Source organism: Penaeus vannamei, chromosome 23 (assembly GCF_042767895.1).
Source record: "Penaeus vannamei isolate JL-2024 chromosome 23, ASM4276789v1, whole genome shotgun sequence".
Lineage (NCBI taxonomy): Eukaryota > Metazoa > Arthropoda > Malacostraca > Decapoda > Penaeidae > Penaeus > Penaeus vannamei.
Genome location: NC_091571.1, coordinates 3,473,311 through 3,489,990, shown reverse-complemented (window position 1 = coordinate 3,489,990; position 16,680 = coordinate 3,473,311). Strand labels below are relative to the sequence as shown.

Genomic DNA, 16,680 nt, shown 5'->3' with positions numbered 1-16,680 from the left:
TTTTTTTTTTTTTTTTTTTTGAAATCCCATTCTATGCGTTGATTGGCGAATATCCTCTTCCTCCCCACCTCCTCCCTTCCCCTGTCGTTTTTCTTCTTCTCTCTTCTCCTTCGTTTTGATCATCCCACATCTACATCTTCTGCCCACTTTGTAAAATACTTACCTCATCATCTAGCCACATTTAAAAAAAAAAAAATCCTCGAACAACGCAGTCCTTTTTATTTATCAATTTATTCTTATTTCAATTTTTTTTTTTTTTTTACTTAGACGTCTACCCATCGATACATCCGCTTCCACATACACGAACCCTTGCTAACCCTTCCCCAAACTCGACTTCTCACTCACCTTCGGCTGCCCCAACCCACCACTCCCCTGTAATGGAGACACGAGTGTTAAAAGAAGAGAAATTAATCTCCCAGCATTCGTGAGGTTCGGTGATAATGGGGATAAAAGAGAGATGGGTGGGAATGGAATGATTGGGGGAGTTAGGAGAGAGAGAGAGAGAGAGAGAAGTGTGGGATAGGCAGGGAGGGAGAGAGGCGGAGGGAAGAAAAGTGAGAGGGAGAGAAGGGGAGAGAGAGGGAGAGAAGTGTGAGATAAACAGGTAGAGAGACGGAGAGAAGGAAAGTGAGAGAGAGAGGGAGAGAAGGGCAGAGAGAGGGAGAGAAGGAAAGAGAGACGGAGAGAAGGGGAGAGAGAGAGAGAGAGAGAGAGAGAGAGAGAGAGAGAGAGAGAGAGAGAGAGAGAGAGAGAGAGAGAGAGAGAGAGAGAGACAGACAGAGACAGAGACAGAGACAGAGACAGAGACAGAAAGACAGACAGACAGACAGAGGGAAACAGACAGACGGACAGACAGAAAGCAAGAGAAAAAGAGAGAGAGACAAAGGGTTTAGAGAAACAGGGACAGAAACGGAGAGAAGGAAAGCGAGAAAGACAGAGACAGACAGACAGAAAGCAAGAGAAAGAGAGAGAGAGACAGAGGGTTTAGAGAAGCAGGGACAGAAACGGAGAGAAGAAAAGCGAGAAAGACAGAGACAGACAGACAGACATACAGACTATTCAAATGAAGAGCCGATCGATTGATTAAGGTCGAGAATTCTTCATCTCGTTCTTGCTCTGGAAATAAAAGTCTATTAATCCTTTAAGTTTTAGGTTTTAAAGCGTAACAGAACAAGAGCATTTCCTATTCCCGTTTTCATTCAATTCTATGGTTATCTAATCTCTTCGTGTCCTCCCTTCTATCTTTTATCTATTTATTTATTTATTTTTACTTCCCTTTTATCCACAGTTGTCTTTCCCTTCTTCCCTTTAAATCCATAGGATATTAACCTACCCACAAAAAGAGAGAAAGGAAGAAAAGAAAAAAAAAAAAAGTTTCCTACAGCTCGTGATCCAATAAACAGAAAAAAAACGAAAACAAAAAGAAAACTTAGACTCTTAAAATCCATAAAACTACTTTTTAAAAAAATAAAGGTTTAAACACGAAAACAAAACAAAAAAGCTCTACGAAAATAAACAAATGAATACACAGATAAATAGACAGATACATAAACAGACAAGTAGATATAAAAATAAACAGATACATAGATAGATAAATAAACAGATAAACAGATACATAAATAAATACATAAATAAATGGATAAGTAAATACGAATTCCTACCTCGGTCTTGCCTCCCTGCTGACCGAGGACTTGAGGGGATACGAGCATAATCTCAAACTTGACCATCCTGTCCAACTCTTCTGAGATGGAATTGGCTTCTTCCACTGCCAGCATCACTTCCATGAGGTCCTGTTGCACCTTCGACATGTCTGCAACGTTGCAAGGGAGAGTCATGAGTCGTAGAATAGCCATAAAGCGTAAAGGGGTTAGGTCGATGTTGGTGAAGAAGGAAAAAAAATGTAGGTCGTTGTCCCTCCAACGCGTGGCTTATGGGGATTATAAAAAGGAGTTTTTTTGTGTAGGTAATAATCAGGTTATGAGACTAACTGTGAGAGTCAGGTTATTAAAATAATCCCCACCGTTTATATACCTGACTTTTATATATTACGTGTCTGGAGGAAAGGTTAGGTAAAATCATCACCATGATTTTTTTTATATAATTTCGTATAGACTGTGAGGTTGGTGTTTCTCTCTGCTTTATCGTTCCTTTTCTTCTCCTTTTTCGTAATGTATATATCTTAATAACGTGTTATGACAAAAGCCAGAACGATGGGAACTTACTAAATTCTAAAAAATCATAGAAAGAGCCAATTATGATCATAGCAAATAACTTAATCTCTCACCCAAACAGAGAGAGAGAGAGAGAGAGAGAGAGAGAGAGAGAGAGAGAGAGAGAGAGAGAGAGAGAGAGAGAGAGAGTGAGATAGAAGAGAGAGAGACTGAGAGAGAGAGAGAGAGAGAGAGAGAGAGAGAGATAGATATAAGGAGAGAGAGAGAGAGAGAGAGAGAGAGAGAGAGAGAGAGAGAGAGAGACAGAGACAGACAGACAGACAGACAGACAGACAGACAGACAGACAGACAGACAGACAGACAGACAGACAGACAGACAGAGAGACAGACAGACAGAGAGACAGAGACAGAGACAGAGACAGAGACAGAGACAAACAGAGAGAGACTGACAGACAGCCAGCCAGACAGATAGACAGATAGATAGGATGAGAGAAAGAGAGAGAAATACATCTACATACATATACATACACACAAATATACATCTTCCTTAACAATCAACACGACACACAACCTCAAGAACAAACTCCCCCCCCCCCTTTCCCCAAAACACGAAAGCCACTCACCGGCATTGCTACTGGCCATATCAATGCCACTCTTGGACGCAATCTCCTCTTGGGCATATTCGAAGGTTATCTCAGGGTAGTTCTTCTTGTTCTTGTCTCGGTCGACGGGGTTCTGGAACAGCCAGAACTGTGTGCCTCCAAAGACTAGTCTGTGGTGGAGGAAAGGAAGAAAGTATTAGGTCCCTGGGTTGGGGGAAAGTCAGAACTTTGTGCCCCCAAAGACTAATCTGTGGTGGAGGAAAGGAAGAAAATATTAGATGGGACAGGATTCTCTAACTCGCGATGGTAAAAATCATTGGTAACAATTACTGCCATGGTAAACAGACAGGGGTGGTATTCACTAATACCTTGCCTTCAGAGTTACCATTTTACCAGTGGCCGGGGCTCTGGTAACTTCTATGAAGAGGATGTTACATATCTCGTCCAAAAATCAATAATAAAGCAAAGTTTTTGGTTTGCTTTTTATGCCTGATATAACTAGTTTGATGGCAAACAAATGTCACGATATGGACATGGCGAAGAAAAGCAAATGAAACATGAAACTAGCAAGAATAAAATCCACACAAATTCTCGTCAAATTATAGGTAGACATAGGCCTATATTATACTAGAGTGTATGTAATGGATGTTTAAGTGAACTTCTAAAGAACCAATCGTCTCTAAAATAATTATTACAAATTCTATAGAAAAAAAACTACCTTGCTGTTGCATAAACAAGTAATACCAACGTTAAACGAGTATAACAACTGTCTGTCGGCACTTTGGCAAAGGACAACGAACCCCAACGCGCTTGGACAAGAATGAGCTTGAAATACGGATTATTTCCTTTATTTGACGACAGATGGCGATGAATATATATTGTCTTTGTATCGGTTCTTTGTTTAACAATGATGAAGAATAAACGTATAATAAAGTAATGTAGAATAATGAATAAGAGCGGTTTGGACTGTTTCTTTGGTTCGCGGTAAACAATGATATATTGATATTAAAGTGTTTTTAGTGATTCTAATTTGTACGATAAATAGCCCCAGGGAAGTCTGTTAACATGCCACATGATGGATACAAGTAAATAAATCTTTGTATTTTCTACATGCATATATGGTATTTTAGTTGTGACAATGATTTTTAAAATCTTGCTGTCTAGTTCAGTTGAAATGTTACGTGACTGGTCGAAGGAACCTAAATGATTATGTAAGGCGCTCGCTGATTGGTGGAATTGTTTTACTAGAGCCCTCTGTTGGCTACCATTTCCTGTGATGGCCTTTCCCCTCCCCATTCTCTCTCTCACTTCCCTCCTCCCCTCTTTTCCTATTCCCCATTTCCCATTCTCTCTCTCCCTCCCCTCCTCCCCACTCCTCCTTCCCTCTCTCCCCATTCCCCAATCTCTCTCTCTCTCTTCCCTCCTCCCCATTCCTCCTTCCCTCCCTCCCCTTCCCTCCCCTCTCCCATCCCTCCCCTCTTCCCTTCCTCCCCTCCCCTCCTCTCCCCCCTCCCCTCCCCCCTCTCCCTCCCCATTCCCCGTAGGCACTCCAACTGACCTGTCGTTGTGGCACAGTGTCGTCTCGCCTTGGATGGGGGAGCCATTGACCACAACTCGGCACTCTGTGTTGTGGGGTTTGATGCTCACTTTCCCTTCCTTGTTGACCGTCATGACTGCGTGCTGTTCCTGGATGCTGTGGGAGAGGGGTCACGGGGTCAATTATTGGCTTCTTGGGGTCACGGGGTCACTTATTGGTTTCTTGGGGTCACGGGGTCAATTATTGGTTTCTTGGGGTCACGGGGTCACTTATTGGTTTCTTGGGGTCATGGGGTCACTTATTGGTTTCTTGGGGTCAATTATTGGTTTCTTGGGGTCACGGGGTCAATTATTGGTTGGGGTCACTGGTTTCTTGGGGGTTATTTTGGGGTCAATTATTGGTTTCTTGGGGGTTATTTGGGGTCAATTATTGGTTTCTTGGGGTCACGGGGTCAATTATTGGTTTCTTGGCGGTTATTTGGGGTCAATTATTGGTTACTTGTAGTACTACTATTAATGCAACTAATGATGATAATGATAATGGTAATAATAATGATGATAGTAATAATAATGATGATAATATCAATAATAATGATGATAACTGATAATCATAATGATGATGAGGGTGATAATGATAGTGATAAAATAATGATAATAATAATGATAATAATAGTAGTAATAATGGTAATAATAGTGATGATAATAAAAGTGGCAATAATAACAATAACAATATTACTACTACTAATGACAATAAACAATAATAACAATAACAAAAACATCATCACTACTACTAATGATAATAAACAATAATAACAATAACAAAAACATCATCACTACTACTAATGATAATAAACAATAATAACAATAACAAAAACATCACCAATAATACTAATGATAATAATACTGCTAATGCTAATACTCCTACTAATACCAATAAAGACAACGATAACAACAACAACAGCAATCACTCGACACACACAAAACGGAGACAAGGGCCCCCCCGCCCCCCCCACCTTGGTCCAATGATGGTGATGTTGGATTCTTCTCCCTTCCTGTTGCCAACGGTGTTCCCTCCCGGCCTCAGGATGTGCACCACGCGGCCAGTGAGCAGTGGGTCGACGTTGAGGTTGTAGATGTGGGGTTTCTTCTGCTTTTCTTCCTCCTTCTTGGCGATGGATGGGTCCTGGGGGATGAGGGAGAGGGGGTTGAGGGTGAGGGGGTGAGGGTGAGGGATGGGAGGTGGAGTTGGGGGAATGTGAGGAAAGGGTGTGGTTTTTTTTAAACCGTTAACGGCTGGGAGGGATTTGAAATTCGAAGTTTTGTATGTGTTAGATTCAGAGGTTTTTCTTTGAACCGTATCCATGTTGACAAATGTAGAAAAGGTATGAATGAGACTGGATATCTTCACAATACAAGAGATGTATTTGACCGGTTTCGATTACGTCTTCATCAGAAATGAATGTATTTCTGATGAAGACGTAATCGAAACCGGTCAAATACATCTCTTGTATTGTGAAGATATCCAGTCTCATTCATACCTTTTCTGGTTATATTTTGCGTGTGGTTGTAGTTATCTGTATCTGTGTGTGCATCTATATGTGTATTTGTGTGTGTATGCTTGGTATATCTCTCAGTATCTGTGCATGTGTGTGTTTATGTGTACCTATGTGTGTATACGTGAAATACCTGTCTTTATTCACGAGCTAATCAGCCAGTTTGTTAAAATTGTGCCAGGCCCGACCCAATTAATTTTCATAAATACATTTGCTGAAATAAAAGCATGTTTGTCTATATATCTGATAGATATGCATTCAACCATCTATTTGCCCGGTTGATATGCATGTCCAGACTGATGAATATGCATTTATTTCTTTATCTATGCATGTCAAGTATACGTATATTCATTGGGTCGGGCCTCGCACAATTCTAACAAACCGACCGAATGTGTCTACAAGTATACCCGTGTCCCCATACACCCTGAATCTATCTACACCCTAGTTTTATGCAACTGTGTCTTTCCATTCTCGTGTATTCCCACGTGGTCTGACGCCCCCCCCCCTTACCACGTGTTCCATTTTGGACTGTTTGAGTTTCTCTTCATATGTCTTCTTCATCTCCATCATCTCCTTCTCGTTCTCCAGCATCCTCGCCTTCATCTCCTCCTCCCACTGCTTCTTCAGCTTCTCGGCATCTGGGGGAAAGAACAGAAAAGGTAAAGAAAATGTGAAATAAAGAAGGAAAAAATGGAAGAAGAAAATGTGAAGCGAAGAACAAGAAAGAAAATTGAGGATTACATTATTTCAGTTTATTTCATTTTTTCAAAAACTAAACACAAGGCAAAAAGGAAGAAAATTATGATCACCATAACCATACAGACCATAAATCCCTCAACCATGAATTACCATAATTTCCATAAATACCATAAAATTTCCATAAAAAATTCCTAAATCACCTTTACAATAAATTTCACATCACTCCCACCCCATCACCCCCACCCCCAACCCCCACCACCAACTCACCTCGATCATCAACACCCCCACCCCCATCACCCTCACCCCCCATCTCCCCCAACCCTCCCCCAACACCCCCATCCCCCCACCACCCAACCTCCCACCCCCCCCACCCCCCAATCCCCCCACCCCACCCCACCACCAACTCACCTCGATCATCAACCCCGTCGCCGTCCTGATCAATCATATTCATATCAATCTTCCCTCCCGACATCATCTTCTTCAACTTGTCATTTTCCTCCTTCAGCTCCCTCAGTAACTTCTCCGTCGGGTCTTCGTTCACTGTGGCCTTCGTCTTGATCTGCTTGGCTCGGTCGGCTGCCGGAGGAAGGTGTGGTGAGGTTGTGGGGAAAGGGAGGTTGTGGGGAAGGGAGGTTGTGGGGAAGGGGAGGTTGTGGGGAAAGGGGAGGTTGTGGTGGGGAGGTTGTAGGGAGGTTGTGGTGAGGGTGTGGGGGAGGGGGAGGGTGTGGGGGAGGGGAGGTTGTGAGGAGGTTGTGGGGGAGTTGTGGGGAGGGGAGGTTGTGGGGAAAGGGGAGGTTGTGGGGAGATTTGAAGAAGTTGTGGAGGGGAGGTTATGGTGAGGTTGTGGGGAAGGGAAGTTGTGGTGAGGTTGTGGGGAAAGAAAGTTGCGAAGCTGTTGTGGGGAGGTTAGTGTGTGGTGAGGTTGTGGGAAAAAGTTCTGGTGAGGTTGTTGTAGAGACGTTGTGGGGAAAGGAAGTTGTGATGAGGTTGGCGTGGTGTTGTTTGGGATTTCACGAGGTGTGAAATTATAACAAAGCTTAGAAGATGAGGAATGTTATAGGGTTATGAGGTTGTAAGGAAGGGTTAGAAGTTGAGGGTTGTTGTAAAGAAGAGTTGTGAGGGGAGGTATGCGGTTGTAAGGAAGGTTAGAAGATAAGGTTGTTGTGGGGTGAATCTGAGGTTGTGAGATTTCGTGCAGTGCAAGGGAAGTTGAATGATGAGGTTGTGATAAGATAAATGTAATGCTGCTGCAAGTTGTGATACAAGAAAGGTTGTAATAATGAGGTTAGTGACGTAATCGTGAGGTTTGTGAAGTATATTATTCCTATGGTAAGTTTAAGACAAATCTGATGACAAGTATAATATATATTTAATCAATTCAATTAATCCATTGTAATCATTATTCTTGTTATCTTTTAAGACAAAAAATATAAAGTAAAAAAGATACTGTAATCCATTTTAAAATTTGTTTTATATCTATACAACAGATACTAAATCCTTATTGTTGTAGATATTGACATTCTTGTTATAACTCTTTCGCTAGTATTGTTATGCACTTTTTTTTTTTTTTTTTTTTGCATATAAGTGCTATGCTGCCATTGCTATTGTTCACTTATATATAAGTATTCTACCAATGCTCTTATGCCTTAAAGTTTTTACATACAAGTATCTTACTATTATCAATATAATTTTATCAATATCATAAATTTTTTTTTAATCATCGTTGCCGTACGCATTCCTCCTACTCTATCATTATTTATCTTTATTACAGCATGTTCTTAATCATCGTTGCCATACGCATTCCTCCAACTCTCAATATCATTCATCTTTATCACAGCATTTTTTTAATCATCGTTGTCGTATGCATTCCTCCAACTCTCAATATCATTCATCTTTATCACAGCATTTTTTTAACCATCGTTGCCGTGCGCATTCCTCCTACTCTCAATACTATTTATTTATATCACAGCATCTTTTTTTATCATCGTTGTCATACGCATTCCTCCTACTCTTAATACCATTTATCTTTATCACAGCATGTTTTTAATCATCGTTGCCTTACGCATTCCTCCTACTCTCAATATCATTTATCTTTATCACAGCATTTTTTAAATCATCGTTGCCGTACGCATTCCTCCTACTCTCAATATCATTTATCTTTATCACAGCATGTTTTTAATCACCGTTGTCGTACGCATTCCTCCTACTCTCAATATCATTTATCTTTATCACAGCATTTTTTTTTTAATCATCGTTGCCGTACGCATTCCTCCTACTCAACATCATTTATAACACATGTTTTTAATCATCGTTGCCGTACGCATTCCTCCTACTCAATATCATTTATATCACATGTTTTTAATCATCGTTGCCGTACGCATTCCTCCTACTCAATATCATTTATATCACATGTTTTTAATCATCGTTGCCGTACGCATTCCTCCTACTCAATATCATTTATATCACATGTTTTTAATCATCGTTGCCGTACGCATTCCTCCTACTCAATATCATTTATATCACATGTTTTTAATCATCGTTGCCGTACGCATTCCTCCTACTCAACATCATTTATATCACATGTTTTTAATCATCGTTGCCGTACGCATTCCTCCTACTCAATATCATTTATATCACATGTTTTTAATCATCGTTGCCGTACGCATTCCTCCTACTCAACATCATTTATATCACATGTTTTTAATCATCGTTGCCGTACGCATTCCTCCTACTCAATATCATTTATATCACAGCATTTTTTAAATCATCGTTGCCATACGCATTCCTCCTACTCAACATCATTTATATCACATGTTTTTAATCATCGTTGCCATACGCATTCCTCCTACTCAACATCATTTATATCACATGTTTTTAATCATCGTTGCCGTACGCATTCCTCCTACTCAACATCATTTATATCACATGTTTTTAATCATCGTTGCCGTACGCATTCCTCCTACTCAATATCATTTATCTTTATCAAAGCATTTTTTTAACCATCGTTGCCGTACGCATTCCACCCCAACTCACCGTATCTGAGGGTCGACAGCGTCTCCTCATAATTGATATCAGCTGGAGAGATAGCGGCTATCATGATCGTTTTGCTGTTGCCTCCAAGAGCGTTCATCAGCAGCTTCGTCAGCTTGGAGTCTCGGAAGGGAACGCGAGCCTGTAATAAAAGTTGTGGATGGTTGTTATTGTTGTTGTTGTTGTTGTTGTTAAGTGTTGAGATTCGTATAATGTTTGTTTGTTTGTTGTATCGGAGTTGAGTGAGCCTGAAATAAAAGATGTGGATGGTTGTTATTGTTGTTGTTATTGTTGTTAGTGTTGAGATTCGTATATTGTTTGTTTGTTTGTTGTATCGGGGTTGAGTGAGCTTGTAATAAAAGATGTGGATGGTTGTTATCGTTGTTGTTAGTGTTGAGATTCAGATATTGTTTGTTTGTTTGTTGTATCGGGGTTGAGTGAGCCTGTAATAAAAGATGTGGATGGTTATTGTTGTTGTTGTTTGTGTTGAGATTCGTATATTTGTTGGTTTGTTTGTTGTATCGGGGTTGAGTGAGCCTGTAATAAAAGATGTGGATGGTTGTTATCGTTGTTGTTGTTGTTAGTGTTGAGATTCAGATATTATTGGTTTGTTTGTTGTATCGGGGTTGAGTGAGCCTGTAATAAAAGATGTGTATGGTTATTGTTGTTGTTGTTAAGTGTTGAGATTCGTATATTTGTTGGTTTGTTTGTTGTATCGGGGTTGAGTGAATTTGCATGTGGGGTTATATGGTGTGGAATTTAGATTTTTTTTTCTCCCTTTCTCTCTATCTATCTCTATCTCTCTCTCTCTCTCTCTCACTCTCTATCTGTCTCTCTCTCTCTCTATCTGTCTATCTCTCTCTATCTATCTGTCTATTTCTTTCTTTCTCTCTCTCTCTCTCTCTCTCTCTCTCTCTCTCTCTCTCTCTCTCTCTCTCTCTCTCTCTCTCTCTCTCTCTCTCTCTCTCTCTCTCTCTCTCTCTCTTTTTGAGGGGGTGATTGAATGACATGGAATAGAATTTAGATTATGACGTAGAAACGAGAATAATCTCCCACGTTTATCATACAAAAATGGAATAATAATCTGCTCCTTTGTTTAGATAATATGGATTTTAAACTCATATGTGTGTATTGTAAGACAGAACATTAATAGTGTTGTATATTGCTCAACGAAGGAATTTAATCCAGTTTTATACCTAATAAACCGAAGTTTTTTAATGAACTATTTACTACAGGAAAGTAGATAAACAATATGCTTATGTACAGTATTACAAGGAGATAAAATCATAATCTTTGTACCAATTGGATATAATATTCTAATGCCATTGTGTCTAGGAAAGTGGAAAGATAAATCTAAGTTTGTACTAAAGACAAAAAAAAAGTTAACATGTGAATGAAATGGAATTATAATCTGTCTATTAAAGGAGAGACATTTATTATAATCCAACTTATATTATATTATAATAAATAATAATTATTAAAATTTATTATAATCAAGGGATGAAATTAAACCCTGGGCCTGTTATAGCTTTTGAAATTAAGAGCTAATATGCTCATAGTATAAGTAGAGTGATTTCTTTCATAGCAAATTGCACTTTCAAATGAATCATTTGTCTTCTTTTATTTTATTCATTTTTTTTCTCTCTATTTGCCCTTATTTTTCCTTTCTTCTTGCTCTATAGTTTCCTTTCTTTATTTTTTTTCTTTCTTTTCGATCGCTCTATTTTTCCTTCTCTATATTTTTCTTTCTTTTTTTCTACATATTTCCCTTCTTTGTATTTTTATTTTTCCCTGTATTTTCCCTTCTTTATCTTTTTCTTTCTTTCCCCATTTTCGTTTTTTTTATCGTTTTCTTGTCTTCCTTTACTTTTATTTTATTTTCACGATTCCTTTTTTTCTCTATTTTCCTTTCTTTATCTCTCTCACTCCCTCCCGCCCCGCTCCCTCTCCCTCCCTCTCCCTCTCTTTCTCCCTTCCTCCCTCCCTCTTGCTCCCTCTCCCTCTCCCTCTCCCTCTCCCTCTCCCTCTCCCTCTCCCTCCCTTTCTCCCTCACCTTCTCCCTCACCCTCTCCCTCTCCCTTTCCCTTTCCCTTTCCCTTTCCCTTTCCCTTTCCCTTTCCCTTTCTCTCTCCCTTTCTCTCTCCCTTTCTCCCTCCCTTTCTCCCTCTCCCTCTCCCTCTCCCTCTCCCTCTCCCTCTCCCTCTCCCTCTTACCGGTTTTCCAGACGCGTTTTCTGCCAGAGCATGGATGCAGTTTCCCAAACATGTTAGAGACAAGTTGATACCAGCTCCTTCTTTCAGTCTCTCTCCCGTGGCTCCGGTGCTCTCCACGCGCTCGCTGAAAGGAAAGAGAAAGTGAAATTTACAGAAATAAGAGATATGAAAGAGAGAGAGTGAGAGAGAGAAAGGAGAGGAAGGTTTATAGATTTCGTAAGTGTGTTTGGGAGTGTGAGTGGGCAGTTTATTGGTCCAGGGATGAAGTCTGTATATATATATCTATTGATTTATATGTCTGTATGTATGTATTTGTGTCTGTCTGTCTGTCTGTTTACCCATCCTTTCTCTCCTTTACGTATTTACTGTATCTATATATACCTGAATCTGTCCATTTGTTTGTCTATCTATTGTCTGTTTCATTCTCTGTTTTCACTGTCTATCCCATCTATCTACCCAACACCTAACGTTTTCAATCTATCTATCAAACTATCAAACTCTAATCTATCTCACTATCTCACCATCTCTCTTCATCTATCAACCTATTAATCAATCCATCTCCCTATCTCTCCATCTATCACCCTTTCTATCTGTCTCACAATCTCACCATTAATTTCTCTCTCTCTCCATCTCTCACCTTCAATCTCTCGATCACCATCTATCTCTCTCTCTCGCCATCTATCTATCTCACTTTCTATCTTCCTATCACCATCTATCTCTCCATCTATCTCACAATTTATCTCGCCTTCAATCTTCCTATCACCATCTATCTCTCTATCGCCATCTATCTCTCCATCTGCCTCACCTTCTATCTTTCTATCGCCATCTATCTCTCCATCTATCTCACAATTTCTCTCGCCTTCAATGCCATCTATCTCTCCATCTATCTCACCTTCTATCTTTCTATCACCATCTATCTCTCTATCACCATCTATCTCTCTATCGCCATCTATCTTTCCATCTATCTCTCTATCTCCATCTTTCTCACAGTTTCTCTCACCTTCAATCTCTCTATCACCACCTATCTCTCCATCTATCTCACTTTCTATCTCTCTATCACCATCTATCTCTCCATCTATCTCACCTTCCGGCCAGATCGACGAGGTTCACCACCGCCTTCTTGGCTGTCTCTTGTCCGGCCTCGTTCTTGAATTTCTGAGTGAATTCGATGCCGACGATGGTGTGAGCCCGAGAGGAGGTGGCGTTCATGTTGGTGGAGGCTATGGTGCGGTTGACAGTGCCTTCGTTCATCTTCTGTTCAATCTCTTGGTAGTTGGACACCATCGCCATCTTCAGGCCCTCGGCTGGGTGAGTGGAGGGGGTGGGGAAGAGGGAAGGAGAGGGGTTAGATGAGGTGGGTTGAAGATGTATAGATTATCTGAATTCCGGATATTTTTTGGAAGGTCTGTACCAAAGCGTGGAGGTTTAAAGACTAATAGATCGTTTCTAAAACGATTTTGTAATTTTTTGGTCTGTCCTTTCCCTCACTTTACCTCCTTTTCCCTTCATTTCCTTTCCATTTTCATTCTCATTCATCCACTTCTTTCCCACACTTACCTACATCCTATCATCCACTCACTTCCTCCCTTTCATCTTCATTCTTAACCCTTTCCCTTCTCCTGCACTTTCACATCCCATACACCTCCCTCCTTTAAAGAACCCCTTCAAAACCCTTAAAAAAAAACTTCAAAAACCCTTTATTCTTCACCATAAAACCCTTTCAAAACCCGTTTATCCTTCACCATAAAACTCCTTTCAAAAAGCCTTTATCCTTCACTATAAAACCCCTTCAAGAACCCTTTATCCTTCACCATAAAACCCCTTTATCCTTCACCATAAAACCCCTTCACAAACCCTTTATTTTTAACCATAAAACCCCTTCAAAACTCATTTAAAACACCCTTCAAAAATATATACAAAAAAAACCTTAAAACTCACCATAGAACCCCTTCTTCGGGTGCTGCCTGACCTTGAGCCCTTGCTTCTTCTTGCTGGGGTTGAGAAGGTCACGCACGACTTCATTGTAGATCTCCAGCATACTGAACCGAACCTCAAATTCCTTTTTTCCCTTCTGTTCAGTGATGCCCTGGAACAATTTGTCGCAGAACATCGGGACGACGCCTGTGGGAGGGAGAGAGGGAGGTCGTGAGGATGGGGGGCTGGTGTGTGGTTTTGTAGGTATGCTTGTGTGTTTGGGAAGGGGTCGAGTGTGTGTTGGGTGTGTGTGTGTGTGTGTGTGTGTGAGTGGTGTGTGTGTATGTGTGTGTGTATGTGTGTGTGTGTGTGTGTGTGTGTGTGTGTGTGTGATATCATACAATAAATCACCATACCACTGAAAGCCTACGTAGTAAAAATCCATATAACGCGGAAATTATATGGGTATTATTGGAAATGCAACCCCACACCTAATTTTTAAAATCTGAGCCTACGAAGTGGTAGAACACCTCATTCTATGATAGTTTTCTTTTATACCATTTTCTTCGCAAATTGATAATAACGGACTTAGAGAGAGTATAAAATCCACGAATTCCAGGAGCCATAGTAACCTTCCGCCTCGAGCGCCGCGACAAAATGACAAAAAGTCGTTAAGAGCGAAGGAAAGTCAGACGGATTTGTAGCGGATGACGTATGCGAGGGAAATCAAATGAGCCAATTAGATTCGTGCTTATGCGTGACGTGAACATAGACACTCAATAGAACCAATCAGATATGTTATTGATCAACACGTGACAATAGAAGCTGTGTCTAGGAAAAGGCAGTTGAAATTCAAATCAGTTCCATCATGGCTAAGCAGCGTTTAGGTTGTGAAAAAAATTATTTCAATTTCACTGCGAAACATCAATAAGTGTAGGTTGTGAGAAAAATTATTTCAATTTCACTGCGAAACATCAATAAGTGTAGGTTGTGAGAAAAATTATTTCAATTTCACAGCGAAACATCAACAAAATAACGAAGCAAGCTTACTGAATCTACATCACGGTGTACTGCCAGTGGAAGTACAATGCCCGCACTGTAAGACATCGCGTCTTTACAGATATGATCGGCACCAGTGGGTTTGTAGTGCATGGGAAAGGGTTCAAAAACAAAACGAAGAAAGCAGTGTAACTTTACTGTAAGCGAACGCAATTCCCGCCAACAACGACCTGGAATACCCCGACGATCCCAGTGACCCGCAGCCTGGCCCGTCTGGAGTTAAGGCTGAAGGTAAGATGAGGTTGAAACTGTTCCTGGGTCTGGGCCCTGTTCTGCCGCAATATACGAGGTTATGATTTTTTGGGGAAGGGAATGAGTGCTAGATTCGTTCGAAACACGACGAAAGCTATTAGAAAATTATTATATTCACCAAAAAATGGCATGGGGTTGCATTTTAAAATTTACCATTAAGTGCATCTACAGTTACCTTTGTTGGCCCCGTAGCCGATGACAGACCAAGACTTCCCCGAGCCTGTCTGGCCGTAGGCAAAGAGTGTCGAGTTGTAGCCGTCCCACGCATTCTTGAGTATCCCCCCTCCGAGGTCTTCGAACACCGTTTTCTGTGATGTGTAAAGGGCAGTTTTAATGAGAAAAAACGGGAACTACTGATCGTAATAATAATATATAATTAGCAATGATATCAGTATTACTGGTAAGAATATTACCAACAACAATGACAATTATAACAACAGCAAGCACAAAACATTTCCCTAACCCCACCACTGCAACTCTTCACCATGTTAATAATAAAAATCACTGATAAAAGTAATACTGGTAACAATAATAGCAACAAAATCATTAATAGTAATAAGAACGGTGACACGCAACACCCCTTCCCTCCACCCATATCCTCTTCATCCCCACCCTCACCCATCCTACCCTGTTTTACCCACTCCGCCCTCACCCCTCCACCCTACCCTGCCCTATCACGTCGCCCTCCACCCTTACCTGCTTTTCCACGTCGCCCTTCCACTTCACCCTTAATCACCCTATCCTGCCCTACTACCTCACCCTTCACCTGCCCTGCTCAACCACCCTGTTCTGCCCCTCCATCTCACCCTCAACCCTATCCTGCCCCTCCACCTCACCCTCAATAACCCTACCCTGCCCCTCCATCTCACCTTCAACCACCCTACCCTGCCCCACTGTCTCACCCTCCACCCTGCCCAGCCACCTCACCCTCAACCACCCTACCCTGCCCTACTACCTCACCCTCAACCACCCTATCCTGCCCAGCCACCTCACCCTCAACCACCCTGTCTTGCCCCTCCACCTCACCCTCAACCACCCTATCTTACCCTTCCACCTCGCCCTCCACCCTGCCCTACCCTGCCACGTCGTCCTCCACCCTTACCTGATCGCAGTACTTGGATCCCTCGCTCTCCTTGGCGAAGTACCCGTCCGGCATCTCCTTGCTGCCGTCGAAACTCCAGTACGAGAAGTCATACGTGAAAGCCTTGACATCTTCAGCGTCGTCGGGGTTGAGGAGCTTCGTCACTTTCCCGTTCATCTGGATGATGTTCTTGGCTTTGCGGCCATTCTCGCGTGTGTTGTGCGGAGGGAGTTAAGGAGAATAGGAAGGGACTGCTGGTACGGCAGGAAAATGAAATGGTTGGTGTTCTGCGCATGCGTGGGGGAAACAAACAAGATGGCGGCGTCTCGACATGAGATAATACCACTCTGTTATGTTAGGTTCGAATTTATTAACTGGTAATAACGGTTATATGCGCATATGCGTATGTGTGCCGTACGCCTATCCACGAGAGATCGGATACGGCTGCCGTACGCGTAACACCGGCCTAAGGAAAATGGTTTGGTTGACGGTTGCGTTATGGGGGAGGTAGGGAGATGGGGACTTTTGTGGGGGTAGGGGGTTGAGTCGGAGGGGGGGGGGAGGTTGATG

The 16,680-nt window shown here is 41.5% G+C and overlaps 1 protein-coding gene across 5 annotated transcripts in view; it reads right to left on the bottom strand.

The window, feature by feature from the left end:
• LOC113808293 (kinesin-like protein KIF28) overlaps window positions 1-16,324 on the bottom strand; it is a 31,955-nt gene extending 15,631 nt beyond the window's left edge. For 4 of the 5 annotated variants that reach the window (XR_011399510.1, XM_070137597.1, XM_070137596.1 and 1 more), the window contains exons 1-13: window positions 16,132-16,324; window positions 15,205-15,337; window positions 13,743-13,925; window positions 12,889-13,108; window positions 11,805-11,928; window positions 9,595-9,733; window positions 6,970-7,137; window positions 6,373-6,500; window positions 5,323-5,492; window positions 4,332-4,466; window positions 2,795-2,943; window positions 1,662-1,810; window positions 346-372 (exon numbers count right to left, since the gene is read on the bottom strand). Coding sequence is in view for 4 of the 5 variants with exons in the window: in XM_070137597.1 (XP_069993698.1) it covers window positions 346-372; window positions 1,662-1,810; window positions 2,795-2,943; window positions 4,332-4,466; window positions 5,323-5,492; window positions 6,373-6,500; window positions 6,970-7,137; window positions 9,595-9,733; window positions 11,805-11,928; window positions 12,889-13,108; window positions 13,743-13,925; window positions 15,205-15,337; window positions 16,132-16,287 (1,881 nt within the window). In the remaining variant the exon portion in view is untranslated. The remainder of the gene's footprint in view (window positions 1-345; window positions 373-1,661; window positions 1,811-2,794; window positions 2,944-4,331; window positions 4,467-5,322; window positions 5,493-6,372; window positions 6,501-6,969; window positions 7,138-9,594; window positions 9,734-11,804; window positions 11,929-12,888; window positions 13,109-13,742; window positions 13,926-15,204; window positions 15,338-16,131) is intronic. The other variant, XM_070137595.1, reaches the window with a different exon arrangement.
• Between the last annotated feature and the right edge of the window lie 356 nt (window positions 16,325-16,680).